General features: G+C 38.6%; 1 protein-coding gene across 4 annotated transcripts in view; it reads right to left on the reverse strand.

Moving 5' to 3' along the window:
* Positions 1-27,248, reverse strand: part of LOC129775817 (ribosomal protein S6 kinase 2 beta) — a 77,601-nt gene that overhangs the window by 31,613 nt on the left and 18,740 nt on the right. The window contains exon 2 of one of the 4 annotated variants that reach the window (XM_055780944.1): positions 644-687. The exons of the other annotated variants lie outside the window; for them this stretch is intronic. Coding sequence (XP_055636919.1) covers positions 644-687 — 44 coding nt within the window. The remainder of the gene's footprint in view (positions 1-643; positions 688-27,248) is intronic. 4 annotated transcript variants of the gene reach the window in all.

A 27,248-nucleotide genomic window follows, 5' to 3' on the forward strand; every position in this document is an offset into this window, starting at 1 on the left:
ACTGATTTTTTGAAATTCTTACGTAATAGTTGGAGTCATCAATTGATATTTTCGAGTAAAATATTAAAATATTAAATATTAAATATAACAATACACCAAAGAAGATTCTGTATTTCAATAAATTTGAGTCGATCATGCAAAACCATAATATAACGGTAATAGGTCCACTGTTTTAGGTCCATGCAGAAAATTTTCGTTCAATATCCAATTTCGTATATCCAATTGACCGAAGGTATGAATTGTCACCTCTCGCTGGGGTGGATTACAAAACCATAAGTTCCATTAAGCTACATCCATCCATTAATACACACACATACCAGACATTTTTATTTGCCAAAAAGTGTACGCAGAAATAAGTGTGATGTGACAATGAAGTGAAACGATCGATAAAAAGAAACAAAGCCTTCCAGCAATCGGAGCGCAGAATCAAACTAATAATCAGAAAAGGGTCAGAGTTCAGAGCTAATCGAACTAAAATAACAAGAAATTCAAGAGAAGAAGAGACAAATTACAAACTCTAGAGAAATGTACAAAAAAAGTAAAATGGTGACAAAAATATTATGATATAAAGGCAGAGTGAGAGAGGGAAAATATATAGAGAGAAGAAAATCTGAATGTTTACGATGTGATGATGTTTACGTACAGAAACTATCCGGAGACCTGAAATCGAGTTAGACACGCCGTGTGCTGAAAAAAAACCCAATACAGTGAATGAGAACGAAATTCGATGAGATCATGTAAAGTTTCAGCATCATTAGGTTGCTGGCGATGAATGACACACTCCCGAAAATATGTATTCGCCATAAACAGATTGCAAAAAAAACGCTTAAAAATGGGAAAAATAACTGCCGATCGAATGCTTCATAACAACAGAAGAAAAATGGTACGAGAAAAAAGATGTCATGCAAATGGAACAGAGGCAAGAGTTCAAGAAGTTCGACTGATGATAGCAAACATGTGATGTGGGCGCATTTTGTTTTCCTACTGAATGAACCACGCTTCCCCATATTGTTTTCCAGCGAATATTTTTATGTGTTCGGACTAAATGGGAAAATCTAGGCTAATTAAAACCCTTTGCTTGACCACGTGCTGCTTAGAAGAGTTAATTATATCATAAGTGGAACATGGCGAGGGATGTGGAGGATTTTGTTCCAGTCTGGATAACCGAGTCGTAAAAAAAGAGGATAACGACAAAAGCCAACATTTGATTCGCATACATACAGTTACACACTATGACTTATCAAAATCAGTGATATTGCACAAAAACACACACTGAACTGGACCCTCGGGGTCACACATAACGCTATTGTTTACATGTCATAAAATGTAAATCAATTTGATTGCATCTATGCGCCTGTTGAAGCCATCAACAAAACGACGTCCAATCGGCGAGACGCGAACACCAATGGATACGAGATTGATCGTGAAAATAAATGTATTCAGCTGCCAAAAAAGTACATGCGGCGATGAAACACAGTAATCGATTTAACGAAGCAAATTCAAACACCAAGCTGCAACAAAATTTGTTTGACGTAACCAATTACATTTAAAAATAACAAAAAAAAACTCAGATCAGAAGCTATTATGTTACTAATTTAACAGTTAAGTATACAATGACTGTTCAATATCGTTGACATTGAAGAAGTTTTAGATGATTGATTAGCAGTAAAATGATAGATGATGGTGTCCAAGAGACGACCGCATTGTTGACGTAGAACTACCTAATTGTCGCACTCAATTCCAGCTGCATCAAATTATCAGCCGGCTTTTCATCGGATTCAGCTGGGAATGGATCCGCTTCACTGCGGATGGTTGGCCGTGGCTTCTCCATATTGTGGGTAAATGCTTTTACTGAATGCAGCGTGCCACGAAATACGAACGGGACAAACTTCATTAAAATCTTCATTAAAATCCCTTAATAAAATCTTCAATTAAAATCCCTTAAGCTCTTCAAAAATGCAACCGATTCGCACGGGAACAGATCATCAACTGAGCTCGACGCTTTGGCGTAGCGGAAATATGATATTTATAACCTAATGAGAAAGCGTTCGGGCACAATGATACGGGATAAATAAATAATTCTAATTTATGTATTTGTAATGAAGAAAATCGATTAAGTTTAAACTCGATTTCAACAGTTCTACTATTAAAAAATTAGTGTATTCTGCATGTCAACAAATTCTTCTATCTTTAATGAAGGCGGCTGGGATAACTTACGGATGTCACAAAAGTGCAACGTAGATAGATAACACCTCGACACTCGTAAACATATAATTTCCCAATGCATCCGCAGAAGTCAGACACAAACCGAAGTCAGACACATAACCAATATCGAACGACTATTTGATAAAGTACAAAGATGCAATATGAAACAGTACACACATTGAATTATTAGTTAATATGAATTGTCAGCATCCACTATTAGGTTACACAACATGAAGAAGCCATTTCCATCTAAAGATTTCAATTGAACGCTCCACCTTAACACAATACATTTGGTTTCATTAAAAACCCTCAACGCCTCCGGAAGAAGCTGGGTGCTGGGTGCTGGATACACGACACCCGCACTTTTCGCCTTAGCCGTTATCTTACCAATACAAAACGACCTAATAGAAAATAGCATAAAACAACAGCGTAACACGATAGTTGTTCTGCATGAAAAAATCACCCGATAATTGGTCGCTATTATATCCAAGCGTGTGTGTTATGTAATGTTAGCGTTCACCACTTCGAGAAATCCGCCGCCACAGACGGAATTGCTACAATTCAATTTCCTCCTGCTATTCATTCCTACGCTGGTTCAAGATACCCCCATAGCAAACCCTCTAGCATTTACAACGGCGACCATTCCATTGGGTGGCGATAGGCACAATTCTCAGTGAATGAAGAGGAAACCCAGATGGGAGACGCGAGATTGGATTGATTCTTACGTTAATTGATTAAGACCTGCTGCTGGTGTGTCCTACACACATTCATAGTTCATAGCCGGCCTTGTTATACGGGACACGTATAAACGTTGATGAAGAAAGCTAGTTCAAAGTCCGATCCGGTTCGAGAATTTTGATGTGTACTAGAAATTTTTTTTTGTGTTAATCTTTTTGACTTAGAATGCAATGGAATGATATTCGGAGCATACACATTCCCGATTTTTTTATGTTATGTATAAAAAAGACTAACATTCCCGAAAATGATATGAACAGCAAAGGCTTCTTTGACTTTTTAGTTTTTGACATAGAGTAATTCCCCGCCAAATCACCTGGCCGCCAACCCGACCCTCTCACATTTTTTTTAAACTTGATACTTATGAAAGGAAGTACCTAACATCACAATTTTAATTGTGATATGACCAATTTCAATTACGACTGAATTTTGAAAGGGTTCAAAGTCGTTCGAAAAGCAATTAATATGCAGAAAAAAATAACATTTTGAATTCAGCGTTAAAAAATCTTTCTCAAAAATTTAATTTAACATTCAAAACATTTATATCTCAAGATCACGGATACCTCGGATGATCAACATATCAAATTAAAGACAATTATTGTTATTTATAAAAAACTAGCTGACCCGGCAAACTTCGTCCCGCCCAAAATTTTCTTTATGTTATCAATACCTTCAAACATTCACGTTTTCTTACTATGAACAAGTTCATGGGTCGCAGAACTGTTCATTGATTTATCTTCTATTCGACCCCGTTGAGTTTTACTATAAAATTCCTAGTATTTCTAACTAAACTCAGCATTATAAGAGCAGATTATTTTCAGACACAATTCTAGTTTAAGATTTTTCAACCACTTGCAAATAACATGTTTCTCCGTTACATGGAATAAATGTTTTATACAGAAAATATGATAGAATAAAGACAGCCCTAAATCGGACAATTCCTTCCTCGAGTCCTGCTCTTATCAACAAATCAGGTGATCCTTTTTTTGATATAGATAGAAGAAGATATAGGAGTGCGTTTCATCATAATAAAATCCATTTCCAGTTTCGAACAAAGATCATTTTCGCTAGCGCAAGCATCAAATGGATCAACAGCACAGCCCACATATGGGAGTTTAATTTTCCGAATTTTCACTTTTTCCTTCAAAGTTTTCCGAAAATTTTCAATTGTCATGTTTGGTTGGAATATTTTTGGTTGAAATATGTGTAATATTTTTATGGGACCCCTCTCCATTCCAGAGGAGGGAGGAGTGTCATACCATTATGGAAACATTTTTTATGCCCAAAAACCCTCACATCCCAAATTGTGCTTGATTAGTTCTCGAGTTATGCATTTGTATGACAGCCTACCCTTAGAAAGCGGGAGGAGTGTCTAACCACCATGGAAATATTTATTGCATCCTAAAACCTCCACATACCAATTTTGATTTAATTTGCTTGATAAATTCTAGAATAATGCAGAAATTTGTGTTTCATTTGTATGGCAGCCCCCTTAGAGATGGGGGAGGGGTCTCAAGCTATCACGAAAACCTTCGTCGGCCCCAAAAACCCCTACATACCAATTTTCATGTTGGTCGGTTCAGTAGTTTCCGAGTCCATAAGAATCAGACAAACTGACAGACAGACAGAAATCCATTTATATATATAGATAGATATGGCACTTGCAAAAAATCGGATTTTATTTTCGTAATTATTGATTGAATTTTTTTTTCTAGTTTGCATGGCTTCGAACTGGAGGGCGCCATATTTTTAATATTTTCTCTTGAAAGCTTTCTTATTTAAATCGATACAGATTTTCTAATAAAGGCATTTTGGGAAAAAAATGATTTTTCAGTCCATATGGTAACTTTGGAAAATCATAACTTAAAAGCGTAAAAAAAATCTCAGCTCATGTAGCCGTTTAGACGGAAGAGTGTTCCTATGGAGCAATTCCACGCAATATCGACAAAAAAATTTCAACCCCTCTCATGTCTTCAACCCTCCCTTTTTTTAAACTAGATACTTATGATGGAAGCTATACAAAATCACAATTTTCACTATCATATGCAGGATTACCACATTTCATTCTGTAAAATTTTCTGATAAAATCTGTATATTTGTATTTTTAGCAAAAAATCTGTATCAAAATTCTTTGCATAATGGTAGAAATTTCCATCACAACATTAACATTATTAATTATATAAAAGAACAAGTTCACTTTAAGTTAATCGTGTCTGAACCTTGATTTTTTTTACCAATAATGAAAAAATCATGCAAAGGGTTAAAGTCGTATCAATCGAACAAAATTAATCATTAAAAAGTTTTCTCATAACCTTCTGAATTGTATGATTTTTCTACATGATTTTGTTAAACTTTGCCTTCAAATTTCTCATTAATTTCATCCTTGAAGCTCCTCCTTGGGCCGACACATAGTTCTTGGCATTTTGAAAGCGTCTATACTGTTGTGGGTGTCAACCGATTTCCGGATTTTGTTTTGATGGCATTGTAAAACGAAAGAAATCGCTCTACACATACTGATGAATGTTACCAAAAAGTATCTCACAAACGACCTTAGCAATGGATAGACAAATTTATCATCACGCCTTCCAACATCCAATAACTGGGACCAAGTTACATCTGGGTCACTCAATTTTGGAATCGTCTTGAGTAGCCTGAATTGGTTATCCAACCCTTGTCTATTACCTGCTTCAATGAATCAAGGAAGGAATTTAATTGAGGAAGGAATTGAGTTGTGTGATATATATTTTTTTTGTAATTTATTAAATTTTTGAGTAAGATTATAACAGTGCATTCAAAAAGTTATTTTTTTCTAAACAATTCATTGATTTTCCAACAACTTTGTCAAACATTATATTTTAATCAGACATCTGAATTTTGAGTTACGGTTTTTTGTAAGAAAGATCAAGGATTTTGAATACACCCTTCTAAAAACCTGTCGTAATCGAAATTGGTCATATGACAATGAAAATTGCGATTTTAGGTAGTTTCTTTCATAAGTACCAAGTTTTAAAAAAATCGGAGAGGGTCGAGTGAGCGGCCGACTGATTTGGCGTGGAATTGCTCTATGTTATCGATAGATATATCGCCTTTTTGGTGTAAGAATGTTCTTATTGTTCGAATGTTCACAGTTGGACCATACACAGCGGGACTGTTGATATGAGTCTCCCAATGTTGTGTTATTAATACTACATGGACTGAAAAGTTCCGGGATTTTGAACAGATGGTGCCACTAAAAATGAACAAGATTCATTTCGAGATATTCATGTGTCACTAGGTTATGTGTGAAGTTTCATGACATTTCGTTTATTTGTTTATTTTTGATGGGAAAAACTCCTGAACAATCAATGCAGTAGTTGACGAAATTTTGTTCCACTTCTCTTCTTCGAAAACAACAGTTTATCAGTGGTTTAGTGAATTTAAAACAGGCCGTAAAGCACCATAGATGCACCTCGCGCTAGAAGACCAAAAGAGATTACGAATTCAGAAATCGTGAAACAAGTGCGTCAACTCGTTTCGAACGATCGTAAAGTAAAGTTACGCGAGTAGCTGAGGCCGTTGACGTTTCAAAAGAACGAGTGGGATATATTTGGCACGATATTTTGGACATGAAAAAGCTATCCGAGCGATGGGTGCCGCGTTTGCTGACCGTCGACCAAAAACAGCGACGCGCTTATGATTCAACAGCCGATTTGGCGTTGTTGAAGTAATAGAGTGGACTTCTTTCGACGTTTTGTGACAATGGATGAAACGTGGATCCATTACCACACTACTGAATCCAATAGGCATCGTGCAGAGTGCCACTGAGGCATATTTCGAAAACTTAGACGTTTTGTACTACAGAAAGGGAAATGAAATGTTGGAAACTCGCTATACCAAGTGCCCTCAAAGGAAGCTATGTTGAGGAATAAATATAGCTTTGCCCAAAAAACGATTGTTTTCATTAAAAATCCCAGAACTTTTCAGCTTATGTAGTAGTACCAATCACCGATGCAGCAGGCCGTAATGTGAGCGGTAAGGGACTAGGATTACCGTCACATGATGATTGTTGCGTGGACGTAATAGCTAGAATTACAAACAAAGAGCATCATCTGAGGGTCCTGCAAACGCCCGAACGGTCTAAGGCTTTTTCTTTTAATTTAATCGAAACACGACCGTTCTATTTGGTAACTCAATCCAGACTCCCGTTTATTTCTAACATTTTTATTTTCCTCATCGCTAAGGATGATGAATCTAATCCCGTAACTAATACTATCCTACTCACCGCCGCCTGAACTGCGGAGGCGGAGTTTTTTATAGTCTGCTTCCTACTGTTTATTTTTTTTCGTATTCTACTCATTAACTGTGAATGTGGGAGGTACCACATTGATATATAGAAGTCGAAATTATATATATTTTTTTGAATTGACAATATTTATTCCTAAGAGGAGCGCTTCAGGACACGCAACCAATAAGAATATGAAGACCCCCGTTCCCCCTTAAACGAATTGGTTACATAAAACATGAAGACCCGCCCCGAAGGAATAAGTGAATTTTCAGTGCACTGTTCGATGGCAAATTTGAGGAGTAACTCTTAAGGGAGATGTATACCCTCAATGGTGAGAATTAATTTGGGATGTAATTTAAATCTGATGATTCTTGTTAAAAATTATCCTATTAGGCTGTCAAAAAAGTCCTGCGGTATTTTTTTTGAATTTTCATTTGTTCATAAAATTAGTTACAATCATCTGTTTTAAGTCAAATATGCGCCGTTTTGTTCGATGACTTGTTCCCAAAGAGATGCCAACTTCATAATACCCCTGTTATAGAAGCTCGCTTCCTTATTGGCAAAAAAACTCGGATAGCCAATTTTCACTGGCCTCTTTTGTGGCTATCTTCTGACTACCTAGCTCGTTCGCCATGGACAAAAACAGGTGGTAGTCACTTGGTGCAAGGTCCGGACAATACGGCGGATGCAAAAGAACCTCCCATCCGAGCTCCCGGAGCTTCTGGCGCGTCACCAAAGAAGTGTGTGGCCTGGCGTTGTCCTGATGGAAGATAATGCGGCCTCTGTTTATCAAAGATGGCCTCTTCTTCATGAGTGCTACCTTCAAGCGGTCCAGTTGTTGGCAGTACAGGTCCGAATTGAGCGTTTGGTCATAGGGAAGCAGCTCATAATAGATTATTCCATCTTCGACGACCTCTACACTAGAACGAAAACGTTGAAACCATCGTTGTGCGGTGGAAATGGAAACTGTATCGGGTCCATAAACTGCACAAATTTTATTGGCAGCTTGAGATGCATTTTTGCCTTTGTCATAGTAGTACTGTAAAATATGTCGGATTTTCTCTTTATTTTGCTCCATATTTGCGACACTATAACTCACGAACGATTTAACCAAACAAAACACTGTCAAGGACTATATTATAGCGCGCAAAAATACCTTTCCAACAAGCTATAGTATGACTCGATACAATGAATACGACTAGAACTACGCGCTTACAACGACACCTCGCGGAAATACCGCAGGACTTTTTAGACAGCCTAATATTATGATGTATAGAAATGAAGAAGTGGATTCTGTTTGGCGCTTGCCATTTATAGGCAGTATACTACCGTTCTACGCATAGTTGTCCCATGTTTCTTTTTACCAATTTTCACTTTTCTTCATAAAACGATGTTTTATGCCTAAATGTGTACGTCACTGTCTTTAAAAAAATACTATATCAAGCTCAATTGTCCCATTTTCATATTCCAGGCATAACTATCCCTCCATATATTTTTGGTAGATCCATAATAAATGAATCGGTTCAAGTACAAGAATTTTTCGTCACGCTTTCAGCCAGGCTAATGCGCTCATTTCTGGTTTGGAAGAACGAACAAATTTTTCGAACGAATAAAAAAAAATAACAGTACACGTGTACACCTTGTTAGCGAATGACTAATAACAATGAGATTTATATTCTGCAAAGGTGTTTCAGATCACTCACTTCTTATTAAAACGATGTTTTTGTGTATAACCTTTCGGAAAACCCAAAAAAAACATTGTTTGTTCCCCGTATACATAAAAACAACACTAAGTTCAAGAGTCCCATATTGATATTCTAGGCGTAACTGTCCCACCATGGAACATGGAACATTGAAACATGGGACAACTATGCGTAGAACGCCAGTAAAGTAAACACGGTACATTATTTTGGTATGCGAAACAATTCCACAGAAACGCCAATCGAAATTAGACTCCTTCACTACCACCGACCACCACCGGGTCGGAGAAAGCGACTGCTATTTGCAAGTTTCATCTATACCAAGAATTACCCCGGTACCAATGTGCAACAGGCGCGAAAAATAAGAAAGGCCAACAACAACAGCAACATAATGAAGTATTGAAAGCTAATATCCGTGAAATTAGCGTTGGTTGTTTCCTCAGGAGCCTCAGGAGCGCCAGTCCTGCGGCATCTTAGCCGAGACAAACTTGCGCGACGCGCACTGACGTTTACGTTGATATGTAGAACAGTGGTGAAGAAATGCGCTCACTACCGTTGCTAAATATGTTACGAAATTGGAGATAAGTACCACTACAGGCGTAATAAATGCGTTGCATTTTTATGTAACGGATTTGAGAGTCTTCAAGTGTTCAGGCGGTAAGGCAGGAACGCGTTGGGGAAGACGGGCTTTTGCTTGCGTGATAACAGGAAAAGTTTGTGAAGAAGGAAGTATGTCTGAAGCACTATCAGATACTGATTATCTGGAGATTTTTTTACCAGAATTAATGAGTGAACAATTAGTTTGGAATAAGCTTCTTGTTCGTTCCCAGTGGATCATTTGCCGTCTCAACGAAGGTATTACTTGCGTCATTTTCACTAGTACAAGTCGGACTCGATTATATACAACTTGAAATATTTCTGTATTACTAATATGGCTTATATCAAGGAAAATTATAATATTTCAACGTTACGGTGAATCTTAATTGGCTACTATAAGCACAGTGGAGTAAAAATCGTGATTTTTGAAGATTTCGATTGAAAATTCACCAGAAATAGTTTATAATGATATTGCAGCGAAATGAGGAAAGATAGAAGTAGTGTGTCAAGGAATTTGTTGTGTTGTAGAGCGGTTAGAGAGATTTAATGAAGTTGATAGAAACAGTCAAGTTTTTTTTATGGATTTTTAGGATAAAATAATAATAACACCTTATAAACCACTAACTTTTTAGTTTTTCACTTCCAAAATGTCTTTTAAATCTACTTATTCAAAGGTTAAAATTTTTTTTTATTAATTCGTTTATTTTTACAGGCTCAGTTACTTATGTTTAAAGGAGCCGAATTCTTAAATATAATTTTAAAACTATATATATAAATAATTTTCTTACATCTACGGTTAGTAAGGTGGAAAACCGATTACTCACGATGTACTCGAGTTTAGAAGGGTGACATATTTTAGGAGAAGGATGGGATATAAGGAAATTGTAACAATGTTGATGAACACTCAATTCTTAAATCTATTCGTATATCTATAGTGTATTTACATTTCAACTTATTCTACTATTTATAGCAAGGGGACGAATTACCCGCAAAAGAAGGAAAGGAGGGTAGAGGAATATAGGGACAATCACACACGAAGATCGATAGCTTTAAGGAAAACATATATATGGGACTTGTAATCAAGGTCTAACCGAGCCAACACATCTCTCACCGGCACATTGGGCTGTCTTCCTCGGGCCCGAAGGGAGTTTTCTAAATTCGATCTGGCGACCAGATACACCTCGCACGACCAAACAACGTGCTCGATGTCGTGATAACCTTGGCAACAAACGCAGAGATTGCTGCTGGCAAGATTGAAACGGAAGAGTAGTGCATCTAACGAACAGTGATTGGACATGAGTTGGGAGAAGGTGCGAAGAAAGTCCCGACTCAATTCCAGACCTTTGAACCACGGTTTGAGGCTAACCTTAGCGAGTGAAACCACCGGCCCAATTCATCTTCATTCCACTTGCGTTGCCAGTTAGCGATGGTATTTTTGCGGACTAAAGGATAAAACTCATTGAAGGCGATTTGACGCTGATAAATATCGCCTTCAATTGCACCTACCTTTGCTAATGAGTCAGCCCTCTCATTACCCGGAATTGAGCAATGTGAAGGGACCCAGACAAAGGTAATAACATAACAGCGTCTGGATGAAGCACGCAAAATTTCTCGTATTCTCTCAAGGAAGTACGGCGAGTGCTTTTCCGACCTCATTGAACGGATAGCTTCGACAGAGCTAAGACTATCCGTTACAATGTAATAGTGATCAACATGTCGTGAGGCGACGCTGTCCAGCGCCCAGTATATCGCTGCCAATTCAGCAATATATACTGAGCAAAGATACTGGAGACTGTGTGAGGTGCTAAAAAATACATTGAACCCTCCAAATCCTGTGGACTCATTCATAGACGACCCATCAGTAAAATACATATTATCACAATTGATACGCCCATACTTTGCATTGAAGATCGTAGGAACGATCCCCGATAGAAGATAATCTGGAATATCATGGATTTTCTCCTTCATGAACAGATCAAAATGCACAGAGGAATTGATGTAGTCAGGAAAACAAACACGGTTGGGAATATACGAAGAAGGATCAACCTGCATGGAGATGAATTCATGATATGAACTCATGAATCCGGAGTGAAAATTTAGCTGCTCAAAATTTCCGATCACTAATGGGTTCATGACCTTACACCGGATGAAGAACCGAAGAGATAATAAATTGAAGCGATTTTTTAGTGGGAGTACGCCTGCCAAAACCTCGAGACTCATGATATGCGTTGAGGGCATACATCCCAACGCAATACGGAGACAAAGATACTGAATTCGCTCGAGTTTAATGAGAGTGTTTGGGCAGCTGATTGAAAACAGAAACTGCCATACTCCATCACTGAGAGAATAGTTGTTTGATACAACATTATAAGATCTTCTGGATGGGCTCTCCAACAGGTGCCGGTAATTGTACGGAGAAAGTTTATTCTTTGTTGGCATTTTTTACTCAGATACCTAATATGGGCCCCCAAGTACATTTGGAGTCGAACCAGAGCCCAAGATACTTGAATGACATAGCATGAGTGATCGGTTTACCAAAAGTTGAGGCTTTGGTTTTGCTGGTCTATGCTTCCTAGAAAAAACCACCATCTCTGTTTTCTCCGTGGAGAATTCGATCCCTAGTCCAATAGACCAGGTTGAAAAATTGTTCAAAGTATCTTGTAAGTCGGATTCGTTTGATCCAACGACAGACACCACTCCATCATCTGCAAGTTGTCTTAGGCTGCAATTTTGTGTAAGGCAATTGTCGATGTCGCTAACATAAAAGTTATACAAAAGGGGGAGGTTCACAACTTTATCCTGTATTAAATTTTCTCATCTTTCAAATGGAAGCTACAGAATCGTCCTACGTAGCGTACTTTATAAGTAGAGCCATTTTAGGGCAAACAGAGACAAGAACAAAAAATAAGTTCAATAAATCTGTAACGAATAAAAGAGGTCGATTCTACTCGCACATGCTTTACAATGCAACAAGTGGAATTCTACAATTCCATTCAATTCAAGAGAAACCTTACATGGTAGGCTTGATGTTACGTTGCATTGGAAGAATGACGACTATATAAGAGAATGGTACAAGATACAACATTCAATCATTCTTCGTGGGATATTCGATTGGTGAACGCCCTTTGCTGGCCAAGTCTCGGCGAATGTCATTCTCAAGGCATGGGTGTAGTTGAGTAACCGAAAAGTAGAGCTTTCGCCAAGGGCCTTTTTCAAGGCTATAGATGAATGAGCTGAACAAGTTTGAAGTCTCTTTAATCCAAAATTCTCCTCCTCCTACAACATTCAACAGATCTTCGTTTGATGGTGCTGAAAGCGGACACTGTTTGCTGGGGAGCTTCGAACGACAATGAGTCTCTTTGTCAAGGCAGTTGGAGAAGGAGTTTGGATTGAAGTTATCCACACTGACCCTTTTTTTCTTTATTAAAGGAAATTTCAGCCGAAGGCTGATTCATCTCTACGCACACACTGGCCCTTCTCAAGGCTAGAGATGAATGAACTAAAAAAGAGTAAAGTCTACAATTCAATATCAGTCAGTCATCAATACAACCAAGGATTGAAAACAAGAGAGCATGAGGCGATTTACGATTAGTCACAAACTGCACAGATCGTAATCTGTGCAAACTGCGACTAACTATTAATCCTCTCCCATCATAACCAAATGATTTTCTCTCGGTAACTCTGAGTTGACCAAAGTATTACTAGACTGAAACTAGTTCGAATAATTGAGTTACTCCCCTTCCTCGTTCTGTTTGCAACTCCTAACAAAAATTTGCTTAATGGGAATGAGTCTCTCTATGACGTACGCTTTACGATTCTCGCTCTCTCGTCCGGGCGTTCAATCTTCCTCTCCGAGCGCGTTTACTTCGATGAAACTGTGTGAGGAAAAAATGCGCTAAAGCAGATAGGACGACTTTAATGTTTAATATTCCACAGAAAATTTCTCAGATGGTGTTTAAATTCATCTACAAGAGACTACAATCCCCATAATCCCCATCAAATCACTAATTTTATGAGTTAATGTAAATGCGTTATACAGATACACACAAATACAGAACACTCATTTCGGGCCCGAGTAAACTTGTGGCTAGAAAAGACCTTAGTTACCTTGAATTAAAACATAAAACATAAATTAGCGCAAATATGTCAACATGTGTTTTTCGTGTAAACACGTAAATATTTACTCATAAAATTTTAGGATTGTGGAACTCTACATAAATTGTATGCAGATAGACTATCCACAGTTTGTGGGGGGAATACTGATACAAATGGGTAATGATTATCTGCTATCACAAAGCTGAGATTTTTGTTGACGTTTTGTTTTACTACTGATTCATTCAAAAAAAAAAGCTTTATTTTAAAATGTTCTCTTATCCTGAGACTGGCACCATATTGCACTGCTACTAAAACCGTAGCCTAACCTCAAGGATATTTTTTTATCCATTTTCGGCGAATAATCAATAGAGTGTCGTGTTATGAAACATCAGAACAATAGCAAAAACAACATCACGATCATAAGGTGTTGGTTCGGTTATTCCAAACGACATTGGAATATATTCAATCTGATCATCTTTAGGAAGGTTAACGACCTTCAAAGAATAAATTTATCTTGGGAACATTAAATTGATGTTCATGACTTCCAGTCGGACGTTTATCCGCTCTGATAATAATTGTGTGGTCCTCACAAAGCATATATTCCAATGCCATCAGTTCACTTGAATTCTTCGCATACCGTTTGATGATTAGGTAGGATGTTGATAATCATTTTCTGCGATACCGATTGTTCCAACAGTATTTATTCGACAATATGGAGATTGAATACCTGAAATTAACCAGATTCAACCAAACAAATCTGCGGAGAAAGCAGTATGTACACTCAAGAGATGCAACAAGTTTGAAGGGATATGAAAAAAAACATTGGTCGTTCAATAAATCTACTGCCACATATGTCGGAAGTCCTTTACATTTACATTACATTTATTTGCAACGTAACCACACAGAATTGAATTCATCAAATGTGTGATCCGTTTTATCTACAGAATAAAAAAGGATCTTAAATTCCATTGAATTCGAAAAGTGTTTCGTGAAATCACTAATTGAATTATTATTAGAAAAAATATTTGAAGAGAAATGTGAATGGTCAGAATCATTGAAATCTAAAAACCCATTTTGGGCGGGATGAGATTCGCCCAAATCTGCTGGTAATAAAATCATTCAATTGCATCCATTACTCGTCTGCTGTTTATCGGACGGGAGACGACAGTAGAATAAAATCGACACGAGACTGAGTCAGCCACTCACTGCGGACAGTGCAATAGAGAATTAAAAATCCCTCGATGAGTGTCGTAAGATTTCAGTTGATCGTCCCTTGTACATTTTCCGATCAAGAACTCATCATCCGCTCTATAGGATGGGATTAATCGTTTGCAAGCAAACCATTTATCATGACAATGTCATGCGAAAATTCGAAAACAGAATAGAAACTGAGAGAGGTTGGCTCTCATACGGTATGACTCATACGGTATGACTCATACGGTATGACTCATACGGTATGACTCATACGGTATGACTCATACGGTATGAGGCATGATGTCGACGCCAACCTCTCTTAGTTTCTATTCTGTTTTCGCATTTTCGCATGACATTGTCATGATAAATGGTTTGCTTGATCGTTTGTGGCTTGCACTCACGACAAACCTTGAGTAGTAGAAGTAATGCTCCGAGAGTGCTTGCAGTAGGGATTCCTATTCAATATTGTTTTTTTGAGATCTTGTTAGCTCACCGTTCCAAGTATTCTCTCTGTGTACATATGAAGGATAAAAGAGCATCGCCTGCTGGGGTTGATTTAAAAACATCCGACTAGGAGGATATACCTATTCATTGATCGTTGAATGTGACTTTTTACCATCACTGAAAACAACATTCAGTCGCACTTCAACTAGCATGATGTGTTGACTAGAGATGGGCAAAACGGTACACTTTAATGAACCGTTCAGTGAGCAACCGTTCACTTAAGTGAACTAGTTCTTTTGAACAGTTTACTCACTCTTTCGTACATTAGAGGGATATGCCAAAGCAAGTATAAAGAAGTCTGAGATGTTATGAAGGACTGTTCTGTTCATTCGTAAAATGCTTTTTGTTAGCTAATAATTGTATGTCCGAATTTCGTTAAAAAAAATCTTAGCAGAATAGAAAATAAAACTATGATTTTGAAATTTTGATTTAGTTTGAGCCGTGATTCATTCTTTTCAGCACAAACTAGCGTTGCGCTGCTTTTCATACGATTTTTTTCAATAACTGCTGCTATAGCAAAACTGTACCAAAACGCGAACGACTTTCTCGAAATTATCGGGCACAATATGATATAATATAAAAACTATTCATATCAGCGGCACAAATTTTTATATGCTGTTCAAAAAGACTTTTTGAAGCGTTTCGGTTTTAACTGTATATTTTGGTGAGGTAGATTCGCATATCTTACTGAAATATTTACACTCGACTTAAAAATATGAAATAAACATTATTTGATAAATAATTGAACAATCCAATTTAAGAACAACCATATCCTGAAATATTGCGTTTAATCATGAAAACGACAATACCGACATCTTATTTTTGTTATTTCATGGGGCTATCGTTTATTTCCATTCGTTAATTTGAGGACTGTTTACCTTGCAGCAGCAATAATCTATCACTCGTTCGCTCATTTTCCTATTAAAGGGTGTGTCACATCAAATTGCATCACGGAAAAAACGCTGTAGAAATTTAATTTTTAGGAATTATATGTTCAGCTTTCGCTTATAATCAGATAAGAGTGTATAGATCACGTTGGCCATGCTTCACTGTCAATTTTTCGTAAATTTGGAAAAATGTCGTCGAACGAAAAAGAGCGTCGTGAATTAATCCTGTGCACTCATTTCGAGAATCCGGAGTTGTCACATCGGGACATCGGTAAGATGCTGGGAATCGTCCAATCCACGGTCAGCAGAGTACTAAAACGATACTTCGAGAACCTAACCATCGACCGGAAGGTGAAGAACGGCAAAAATGGATGCTCCGTCAGAGAAAAAGATCACAAACCGTCATCATAAGCATCAATCCACGTAAATTATCATCAGGTTCATGGGTTTCTACTAAAGAGTCATCGATGCATTCTAATATAATATTTGAAGCGATAAGTGAGCGAGTTGATTCAAATAATTTCGTGGTCCTACGTCGTGTCCCGGACCTACTTTTTACTTTTCTACCTTTTTTTCCAATGACGTATTTAGAGCCGATTTTTATACAGTAAACAGTTCATTCAATCTTTCAATTGGAGATATTAAAATCTTCATATACTCAATTTTTCCAGTGTAGAACGTCTTCTGAAAATCAAAATAAAAGTCAAAATATAACAAAAAAATATTAATCAAAAACAGAAATTTCTACAAAGTGTGCCTTATGAGTGACTTATAGGTAAATGTTTGAATTTTCATAAAAAATGTTACATCGACAAAATGAATTTAAAAAGCTGAAATAAATTTCATGGAAATGATCAATCATGGAAAAATTGATTATGTAAAGATGCTCAATTGGCTTCTTCTTGTTCGTATGTTTTTAAGAGGCTTAAAACTTTACACAGTTCTGCTAATGTCGACACATAAACAAAGTTTGAAATAATTTACCAGTTCCCAAGTACCCAAGAGTTCAGTTTAATTTAGAATGTCTTCTTCTTCTTGAATGGCGTTAGAGTTCCCTGTGGAACTTTTGCCGTCTCAACGTATGCATTAACTAGCGTCATTTATTAATACTTAGTTGAGATTTCTTAAGCCAAATAACACGCCTTGAATGTAATGAGCAATTATCCATACATTATGCGCCAGTAAAACAGTGAATCATTTGCGACAACATTCAAGGTTGCATCACGATACGCGTCGAAACGGTAATGTTGTTTCCAATATTAGTTTAGCACGTGATAAGAAAGGAGTAAACATTCTCGCCAAAAACCTTGCGTCGCATTCTGCCGGGCGGACCCCGCTCCCACCGCTCTTTCGTTTGCTTTTGCCTCTAGAAAAGGGGAAACCAAATTTTGCAGCAAGCGTGGCATGATATTACAAGTGGGCTCGTCGTAACAACCAGATCCAACAAAGCGCAACACTGTGGAGGCCCCCCTCCCTGATGTTAGCTCATCTTGAAAAAACAAGTGCAAGCGAAGAAAGCATCCAAAGTGGGAGGTTCGCCAGAAACACAAAAAAAAACATAACAGAAAAAAGTAGGAACCTTCAGCATCAGTCTGTCCTGGAACCTGTCACAAAAGTTAGCACATAACCTTGCAGGGGCAGTCAGAGTATTTTTTTTTCTCGCTCCAACAGGGAAACTAAACTTAGCAGAGATTGTGAAGCCGGAAAAATCGATACACCCACCAATGTCTTCACATTGCCCTGCACATCTGGTCGCAAAACAAACGAAGGACCATCGCCCCTTCACCTCCACACTTTGTTCGCCCACACGCAGCAATGTTGCGTTCGAACGTAATCAACGCAGTATGTACATATCGGTGATTTGCCAACAACGGGTTATAGTAATCAACCGACATAAAACATATGGTTCGAGAAAAAGTCACTTCCTACAACCGGTCGGATGTGTGGAAAACGATGACTGGATAAATGAGTCAGCGGTGCTGGAAAACCGTCGGATAGATAACACCACCAGCTGGGACATTTAAGAAGCGATAACACTATGTATCGCTGCTATGGAATCGTGCCTCTGAATGTGACGTTTCAATAAGGTTGGGGGAAATCATACAAAAACGTAAAAAGTGAGATTCTTCTTCGTTCAACCTTTTGAAACGATGTTGCCCCAATTGAGACGCCACATAAAATCCTGACCACAGTTTGTCTGGAAAATTCCACGGAGGTACACTGACATTTTCCTACAATAAACCGGAGGCACCATCATTTGCACCGGTGAAGTTCAACTGGCTTATTTTGGCATTTTCATAGAAAGAACCGTCCACCAAGCGGAGAGGGAGAGAAACAACCCGAAATGCTTGGATTCACCGGCGGCTTGATGCGCGAAAGACTCGTTTTTGTTATATTCAAGTTAATTTTGAAAAATAATCAATGACACTACACTCGATTCTGTGAGTGTACTCTGGGCAAAAAACTGCGTTCAAAGAGAACTACAACAGTGTATTATCGAAACATCTCCATAATTTATTCTCTTCGTATCACACGATTACCTGACATCTGAGATTAAGAATTATTTAAAACGGTTCCCGGAATAAATCGCTGCAGATGACGACTTCAACAGAAACAACCACTCAGAAAAAGTGTAGTAGGCTAGAAGTATTGTGGAGCGCTATTGTATTTCAAAACACAAATTAACCGGGCAAACGTATGCCGTCCGACATTTCTGAAGGATCGTATCCTATGTCCCTATACCCGGCACAAAAAAAATCGCCTGTATTGTAAACTTCACAATTGAATCGTTTGTTTGAGAAACCCCATAAACGCCATTTTCATCAAAATTTACTTTTCGGCAGTTTCTGTGTCTTTGGGGGTATCTACATCTACGATCAAAATTTCAGGAAAAGTTAGTTCTACAAACCCCTATAAATTGGGATTGCAAATATTCTTTCGTTTGAACCCCATAAGTCCATATTTGCAATTGTCACCACGAGCGGCACTGCGATAGGTATGTATACAATTTCATTCATTGTTTACACTCGATGCCGTAAGAAGCCGGCGCAACTCAACTCCCAGACACGACCCCGATATGTAAGCGTGGTATTCGGCGGACAGCAGAACACAAAGCGGAAGTCACAAATAGGACAAGATTCAAAGGTACGGCATACAAAACTTGGAAAGGAGAGGTTGTTCCAGCTGTAGAAGTAGGAGCGGATTGCAACTGCAGAAATGTTTGCTTGGTTGAAAATTAACAAGGATAGTCGTAATTAAGCATTAATTACTAATGGGTACAATGTTCCCACTTTACTCAAAAAAAGACAGTTTGTGTCGAGCTGCTTATGAAATCCTTCACGGTATAACACCTGATAGAATTCGAAGACTGTGTTTGCTGTGTTTGCTGGCAAAAGGAAACGTTCCAAACGATTTTTGAGACAAATCATCCCGGAAGCTCAAAGCCGGGATCCTGAAGAAGAAGATAAATAAGGTGGATCGCGTCTACACGGTACAGCAGTATGCAGATCTTATCAAATAGGTTTCCAAGGACGATAGATTTGATGTACAAATCGTTGTGGCGAAGGAAATTGCGGACTACAAATCCTGGAGATCCTGGCACTACAAGAAAACAACTACTTTCCAATCGAAGGAAAGCAGAAGCCGGGAAACCCCAAAGGACCAACTCGAAAGACTTGAAGGACCTGGTGGTGGCAAAAAATCACATACGTCTTACGCCTACAGTAAAAATTTTCGGCTTCTGCAATCGAAACCAGTTGAGTTTCTCTTTTAATCCTACATATCCGGATAAAAAAATTACGATCAACATAAAGAAAATTGAGAACATCAGAAAGTTGAAGTTGAAGCCTATATTTCGGATGAAGATTATATTACTTACTATTATAACGAAATTTTGACAGATTGGGCTACTAATACGAGGGTCACTATTTATATTTCGGGAAATATTTATATTGTTCCATCGTAAAGTTTGACATTTTTGACGATATACGTACTCAGAACATTTTGTTATACGGACGCTATTTGTTTATTTTATATTTAGTTGAAAGTTTGGTCTCGGCAAAAAAAATGGAACTGAATCGTGAACATTTTCGTGCGATGATTTTTTACGACTTTCGACGTGGATTATCACAACAAGAGTGCGTCAATCAACTTAATTTGACTTTTGGCGATGAAGCTCCATCAAAAACCACTGTGTATCGCTGGTATAGTGAATTCAATCGTGGTCGTAGTTCGCTGTCCGACGAGTTTCGTGAAGGTCGTCCAAAATCGACTGTAGTGCCAGAAAACATCGATGCTGTGCACGAAGTGATTAAGCAAGATCGTCATGTAACCTATTGTGAGATTGAGTCATCCCTAAGCATTAGTTCCACCAGCATATATGCGACTTTACATGAACACTTAGTTGTGCGAAAATTATGTTCACGTTGGATCCCACATAATTTGACAATCGCTCAAAAAAAAGGCTCGTGTCGATTGGAATAAATGCTTTGAAAATTGGTTTAAGCGCATGCAAAAGTGTATCGATAATCGTGGCGAGTACTTTGAAAAACAATAAAAATATATTCGCAGCTTAACTATTTGTTTTTGTTCCTATTCCCGAAATATAAATAGTGACCCTCGTATCACAGAATTCAAGAGACAAAGTTCAAATTATGTGTTGTCCAATAAAACCATAGCGTTCACAGCTTGAGGGGAAACATAAAACACAAAACGAGCAGAATAAGCGACCTTTGTTGTTTCGGGCACAGAAAGATTCTGAGAATTTTCCTCAGAGGAGTAGCAATACTTATACACTAGTCTTCGTTGTTGCATAAGTTGCCCGTTTTTGACACCTCTGTTCGGGAAAGCACACAAATGGACAGAGCAAATGTATGGAGAAACGGGAATGCTTCCTATTTTCATCAATTTAAACCATACACAGACTATGGGATTGTTATTTATAGCATATCAAACAAACCTTAGACAATTTCCGATTCGGTTGGCATGCAAATCGTTGAAATCCGTTTCCAACAAAAATAGTTGTTAACGTTGACTTTATTTCATAAAAACGTGACCTGTTTCCTGATTTGGCACCCTTAATGTAAGACCTAGTCCTACGTCAAAAATCGACCCTAAACATTAAAAAAGAAACCCCATAAAAAATTCACCACATCGAAAAAACACCCTATGCAAAATTTCAGCCAAATCGGACATAAGGGAAAGTGGCCCAAAGCGGTCAAGGTTCGAGTTTTTCGAAAATCGAAAAATCACCTAAGGGGGGGAGCAAAGGAAATCCAGATTTTCAAAAAAAAATTATGCCAAATGTCTTAAAACTGCATTAAATGGTGAGATCTACTGTCATCTCGAATAAAATTGACGCTCTGGGACTGGGACTTTTTTTCGTGCGAAATGTTGATTTACACGATAAAATACCCAATTCAAAATATCAGCTCAATCGGACTTTATTTACTAGTGTCGTAGAAGTTAAAATTTCAGTTTTGGAACCCGAAAAATCAGAGGAAATGGGGGTTTAAAAAAAATTGATTTTTTTATCTCATCTGTTTATTTTTATTACTAGTCTCATCTGGCAATTCAGCTGTAACAGAGCCGAATTTATCGTGTACATTTTTCTCATGTTGTATATTACACAGTAGCCATATAGGCGTAAAAGTATCCCTATCTCATCGATACACATTTTTATCTATTACACATTAGCCATTTAGGCGTAAGATTATTCATTCCTAAATGGTGTGTCACATCAAATTGCATCACGGAAAAAACGCTGTAGAAATTTAATTTTTAGGAATTATATCTTCAGCTGTCGCTAATAATCAGATAAGAGTGTATAGATCACGTTGGCCCTGCTTCACTGTCAATTTTTCGTAAATTTAGAAAAATGTCGTCGAACGAAAAAGAACGTCGTGAATTAATCCTGTGCACTCATTTCGAGAATCCGGAGTTGTCACATCGGGACATCGGTAAGATGCTGGGAATCGTCCAATCCACGGTCAGCAGAGTACTAAAACGATACTTCGAGAACCTAATCATCGACCGGAAGGTGAAGAACGGCAAAAATGGATGCTACGTCAGTGAAAAAGATCACAAGCGCGTAGTTAAGCAGTTTAGACGTGATCCGAGAAGTTCGGTCCGGGATGTCGCCAATAAGCTGAATTTGTCAAGTTCATTCGTCCAGCGGATCAAGCAGCGGGAGGGCCTGCGTACATACAAGGTTCAGAAGGCTCCTAACCGCGACGAAAGGCAAAACATGATGGGGAAGACGCGAGCCCGGAAGCTGTACACCGAAATGCTGGCGAAGCCGCATTGCCTGGTAATGGACGACGAAACCTACGTCAAAGCGGACTTCCGTCAGCTGCCGGGCCTGTTGTTCTTCTCCGCAGAGGACAAATTCAGCGTTCCGGGGGAGATTTGCAAGCAGAAACTATCCAAGTTTGCCAAAAAGTACATGGTGTGGCAAGCGATCTGCTCTTGCGGAAAGCGGAGCGCCCCCTTCGTGATGACCGGCACGGTAAACGGGCAGGTTTACCTTAAGGAGTGCCTACAGAAGCGCTTACTACCACTATTGAAGCATCACGAGGGCCCGACCATCTTCTGGCCGGATCTCGCTTCGTGCCACTATTCAAAGGACGTGTTGGAGTGGTACGAAGCCAACGGGGTCACCTTCGTGCCAAAGGAAATGAACCCGCCCAACGCGCCGGAGCTTCGCCCAATAGAGAAATATTGGGCGATTATGAAGCAGGCGATGTGATGTCAATTGTCCTAAAATTGCACGAAACGTCAAAAAAATGTAAAAAAAAACTTTTTTTTTCGCTCGGTCGTCGGCACTCTTAACCCTTTCAATACGGCAGTGTGCTCCGCCGGAGTGCTACCGCTGTACGGAGCACTGCGCCGAAAAGTATGCATATCGCGCTGGTGTGATCGATGTGCAGTATCACCCTGATGTCGTCTATAGATGACGCTCGTTGCGAAAGGGTTAACCATACGTTTTGCACGATTCCGAAAAAAAGACAAAGTTTCAGAGTGTCAATTTTTGACAAAACAATTTTTTTCATTTCCTCCCTTGGGTGATTTTTCGATTTTCAAAAAACTAAAACTTTGACCGGCTTTGCTTTACCGTCCCTTAAGCCCGATTAAGCTGAAATTTTGCATAGGGTGTTTTTTCGAGGTTGTGAACATTTTTTACGGGGCTCGAATCTCGCTACTGTCTAACTTCATTTTCGGGTTGAAAATTTGATCGACAGTTTAGGAGTATATAAGCGTATTATTGTACTTGCCAGACAATAGCATAGTAAACCCCAATTAAGTACTGTGGAAGTACTCAAAGAACACTAAGCTGAGTGGCAGACGAAGCCCCGTAGTTACTATGTGCTTTTCATACACTATGTAACGCAATAAGTATTTTAAAATATAATCTATTTATCTCCTCAACTTTTTTTTTGTTGTATTATTTATGCATTAGAAGTAATATGAGCTACAACAAACAATACTAATTCAATACCCTCATCCCCACCCCTCCCTCCTTCTATGCAGAACATAACTTACAAACAACTGCATTATTACTTGGTGTGAACATTGTGAATATTAAAAGTACATAAAATTAAATTAAATCACTCCGCTAAATAACCACTGATTTCTCGTTTGTTTGAGAAATCCCCTAAGTCCCCTAACATTTCATATTAATTTTAAACTGTTATATTTATGTTGAAGTGGTTCCACGTGGTATGTTTTGGGTGTAATGACCAAACCGATAGGAGGACCAGGTCAAAATTTTAATAAAAACAGTTTTCTGACGTTTTCTCTCAAGCGCGTCAAATGGACCTCTGTGCGTTCTTATCACGTCTCGTTTATATCACTGTTGATTTTTATCACGATTTATCAATGAAAATGTTTCGTTTTTATCATGTCTTCCGAAGCAAGAGAAAAATAAGTTCAATTCGTCGGTTATTGAACAAAATCAGCCATTCCATGCTAAACCGTTTCGTGAAAATTGGTAGTTTTGTTTTTATCAAAAAACATTAGACCCGTATTGATTTGTATATAGGTGAGTTACTCTACGAAAAATTAAGAGATTTCAAATGCATATTACGCAATATCGTTCTTACGATATATTTTATAACATATAACATTAGACGGCAAATTTATCCAGCAATTTTTTCACCTGAAATATCTACAGTGGAAGTAGTAAAACAAGAAAGTAATTTAACGAACAAAAGATATGTTTTGCGAGCGAATGCAAAGGTAAATCAAATATTATACATTCTTTCTTTCAGCTTGGTTCCCGTGGATGTTGTGTGCAACACAAAATTGTGTGCAATAATTCGTTCTATCATACAAAATAGACATCCAGACATCCATAGAGTCTGCAGGGCCCGAAATCTTCGAAGGTGAAAAATGAAGACCGACTCTACTCTCAGTAGCTTCGCTTCGACTAGAACTGCTTCGGCAGTCACCCACAACAAAAAGTGACTTGACTAGAAAATGAATTGACTAGCGTTGACTAGCGAGGATGACTGGGAACTAGTCCAGTCAGTGGTTATTTTAACTGATTCGACTAATGAATACAAATCTGTCTCTTCATTCAACTAACTTCAATCCACACTTCCATTTCCCTCTGACACTAATTTTATACATGCGTACGCAATTTTACGTCCATATAAAGAGGAACGAAAACATGATTTCTGATGCAAAAAAAAAGAAGTAACCCCAGCAATGGACGGTTTATTGTCTACCCATCGTGAACTCAAACCAACGAACTTAGACATTTATCAAGTATGCTATAAAAGTCCTCGCGTTAGCATTAGTAAATAGCGTATGAGTAATTTTCGTGTACGATACAAAAGAATCTAGCTCACCTGTAGCGTATGTCAAACCACGTTGAACTCAAACATCGATGCATGCACACGTACATGTGAGAGAGAAAGAGAGGAACGAATTCGTTTTGGGGGAAGTCACTTCCAAATGCAATGAGGACAATTTGACTGAGAAGAATGAAATGATATAAAGGAGGTCTCCGTAGCCACATTGGTTGCGCGTTCGCTTAGTAAGCGATCGATCGTGAGTTCAAAACTCAGGGCCCTCATTGACCATCTTTGTGTTGTTACAGAATAGCTACGTCCACGCAACAATCAACAGCGATGGAGATCGATCCACGGTCGAAATTAGATCGATTGCTAAATCGATCTGTGTAAATGTACCATATGCAATGGTATAAAGGGTGTGTCACATCAAATTGCATCACGGAAAAAACGCTGTAGAAATTCGCCCAGTAGACCGATCCTTTTGAAAATTTTAGACAGTAAAATAAAAACTATTAAACAACTTTTGGCATTTTCTTTTTATTCATACTTCGAGCCCAAGCCCGTATGCTCGCACCTTCCTCTTTACCCCGTCCATAAGGTTCTGTACAACGTCAGGTTGTAGTTTTTTTTTAACAGAAATCCATTTTCTCTTGAAGTCCGCCTCCGATTTGACAACTTTTGGGTTCTTCCGGAGGGCCTGCTTCATAATCGCCCAATATTTCTCTATTGGGCGAAGCTCCGGCGCGTTAGGCGGGTTCATTTCCTTTAGCACGAAGGTGACCCCGTTGGCTTCGTACCACTCCAACACGTCCTTTGAATAGTGGCACGAAGCGAAATCCGGCCAGAAAATGGTCGGGCCCTCGTGCTGCTTCAATAGTGGTAGTAAGCGCTTCTGTAGGCACTCCTTAAGGTAAACCTGCCCGTTTACCGTGCCGGTCATCACGAAGGGGGCGTTCCGCTTTCCGCAAGAGCAGATCGCTTGCCACACCATGTACTTTTTGGCAAACTTGGATAGTTTCTGCTTGCGAATCTCCTCCGGAACGCTGAATTTGTCCTCTGCGGAGAAGAACAACAGGCCCGGCAGCTGACGAAAGTCCGCTTTGACGTAGGTTTCGTCGTCCATTACCAGGCAATGCGGCTTCGTCAGCATTTCGGTGTACAGCTTCCGGGCTCGCGTCTTCCCCACCATGTTTTGTCTTTCGTCGCGGTTAGGAGCCTTCTGAACCTTGTATGTACGCAGGCTCTCCCGCTGCTTGGTCCGCTGGACGAATGAACTTGACAAATTCAGCTTATTGGCGACATCCCGGATCGAACTTCTCGGATCACGTCTAAACTGCTTAACTACGCGCTTGTGATCTTTTTCACTGACGGAGCATCCATTTTTGCCGTTCTTCACCTTCCGGTCGATGGTTTGGTTCTCGAAGTATCGTTTTAGTACTCTGCTGACCGTGGATTGGACGATTCCCAGCATCTTACCGATGTCCCGATGTGACAACTCCGGATTCTCGAAATGAGTGCACAGGATTAATTCACGACGCTCTTTTTCGTTCGACGACATTTTTCCAAATTTACGAAAAATTGACAGTGAAGCATGGTCAACGTGATCTATACACTCTTATCTGATTATAAGCGAAAGCTGAAGATATAATTCCTAAAAATTAAATTTCTACAGCGTTTTTTCCGTGATGCAATTTGATGTGACACACCCTTTAGAAGGAATACTAGCGAATGGCAACTGTGTAATGTAATGTGCTATAATTATAGATATGATAACCGTATGACATGTACACGTTTAAATTTGTTACAGCTAAAATGCTAATGAGCCTAAAATAAATAAATGGGATAAAAAAAAATTAAATGATATAGTCGAGTCGGTAGAGGGAGATAGCGACTAAACGCCCGACTGACTGTTTAGTCGTTTTGACGGAGAAACAACGTGAAGAAGCCAAAAGTAATTACTAACTGAATATGAATTTAGCCAGTCAGATAGTCAGCTAACTATCCTCAGTTGACTATGGCTCTGCAGAGCCCTGGGAATGGGTTAGTAAGATGGCTGCAATTCCAATTCCAAATCATTACTTATGCAAATCATTATTTCAGCAATAACAAGGTGATATTATCATTGTTCACAGTGTCAGTGTGACGTGACGTGAAATATAGTCTGCAAACGAACCTTATTTCACCGAAAAAGCTACTATTCCCGATGACTTAGAGTAAAACTAATAATAATAATGTGACAATTGAAAGAACGTACACACCATAGCTATCCATT

Source organism: Toxorhynchites rutilus, chromosome 3 (genome assembly GCF_029784135.1).
Source record: "Toxorhynchites rutilus septentrionalis strain SRP chromosome 3, ASM2978413v1, whole genome shotgun sequence".
In the NCBI taxonomy this organism is placed as follows: domain Eukaryota; kingdom Metazoa; phylum Arthropoda; class Insecta; order Diptera; family Culicidae; genus Toxorhynchites; species Toxorhynchites rutilus.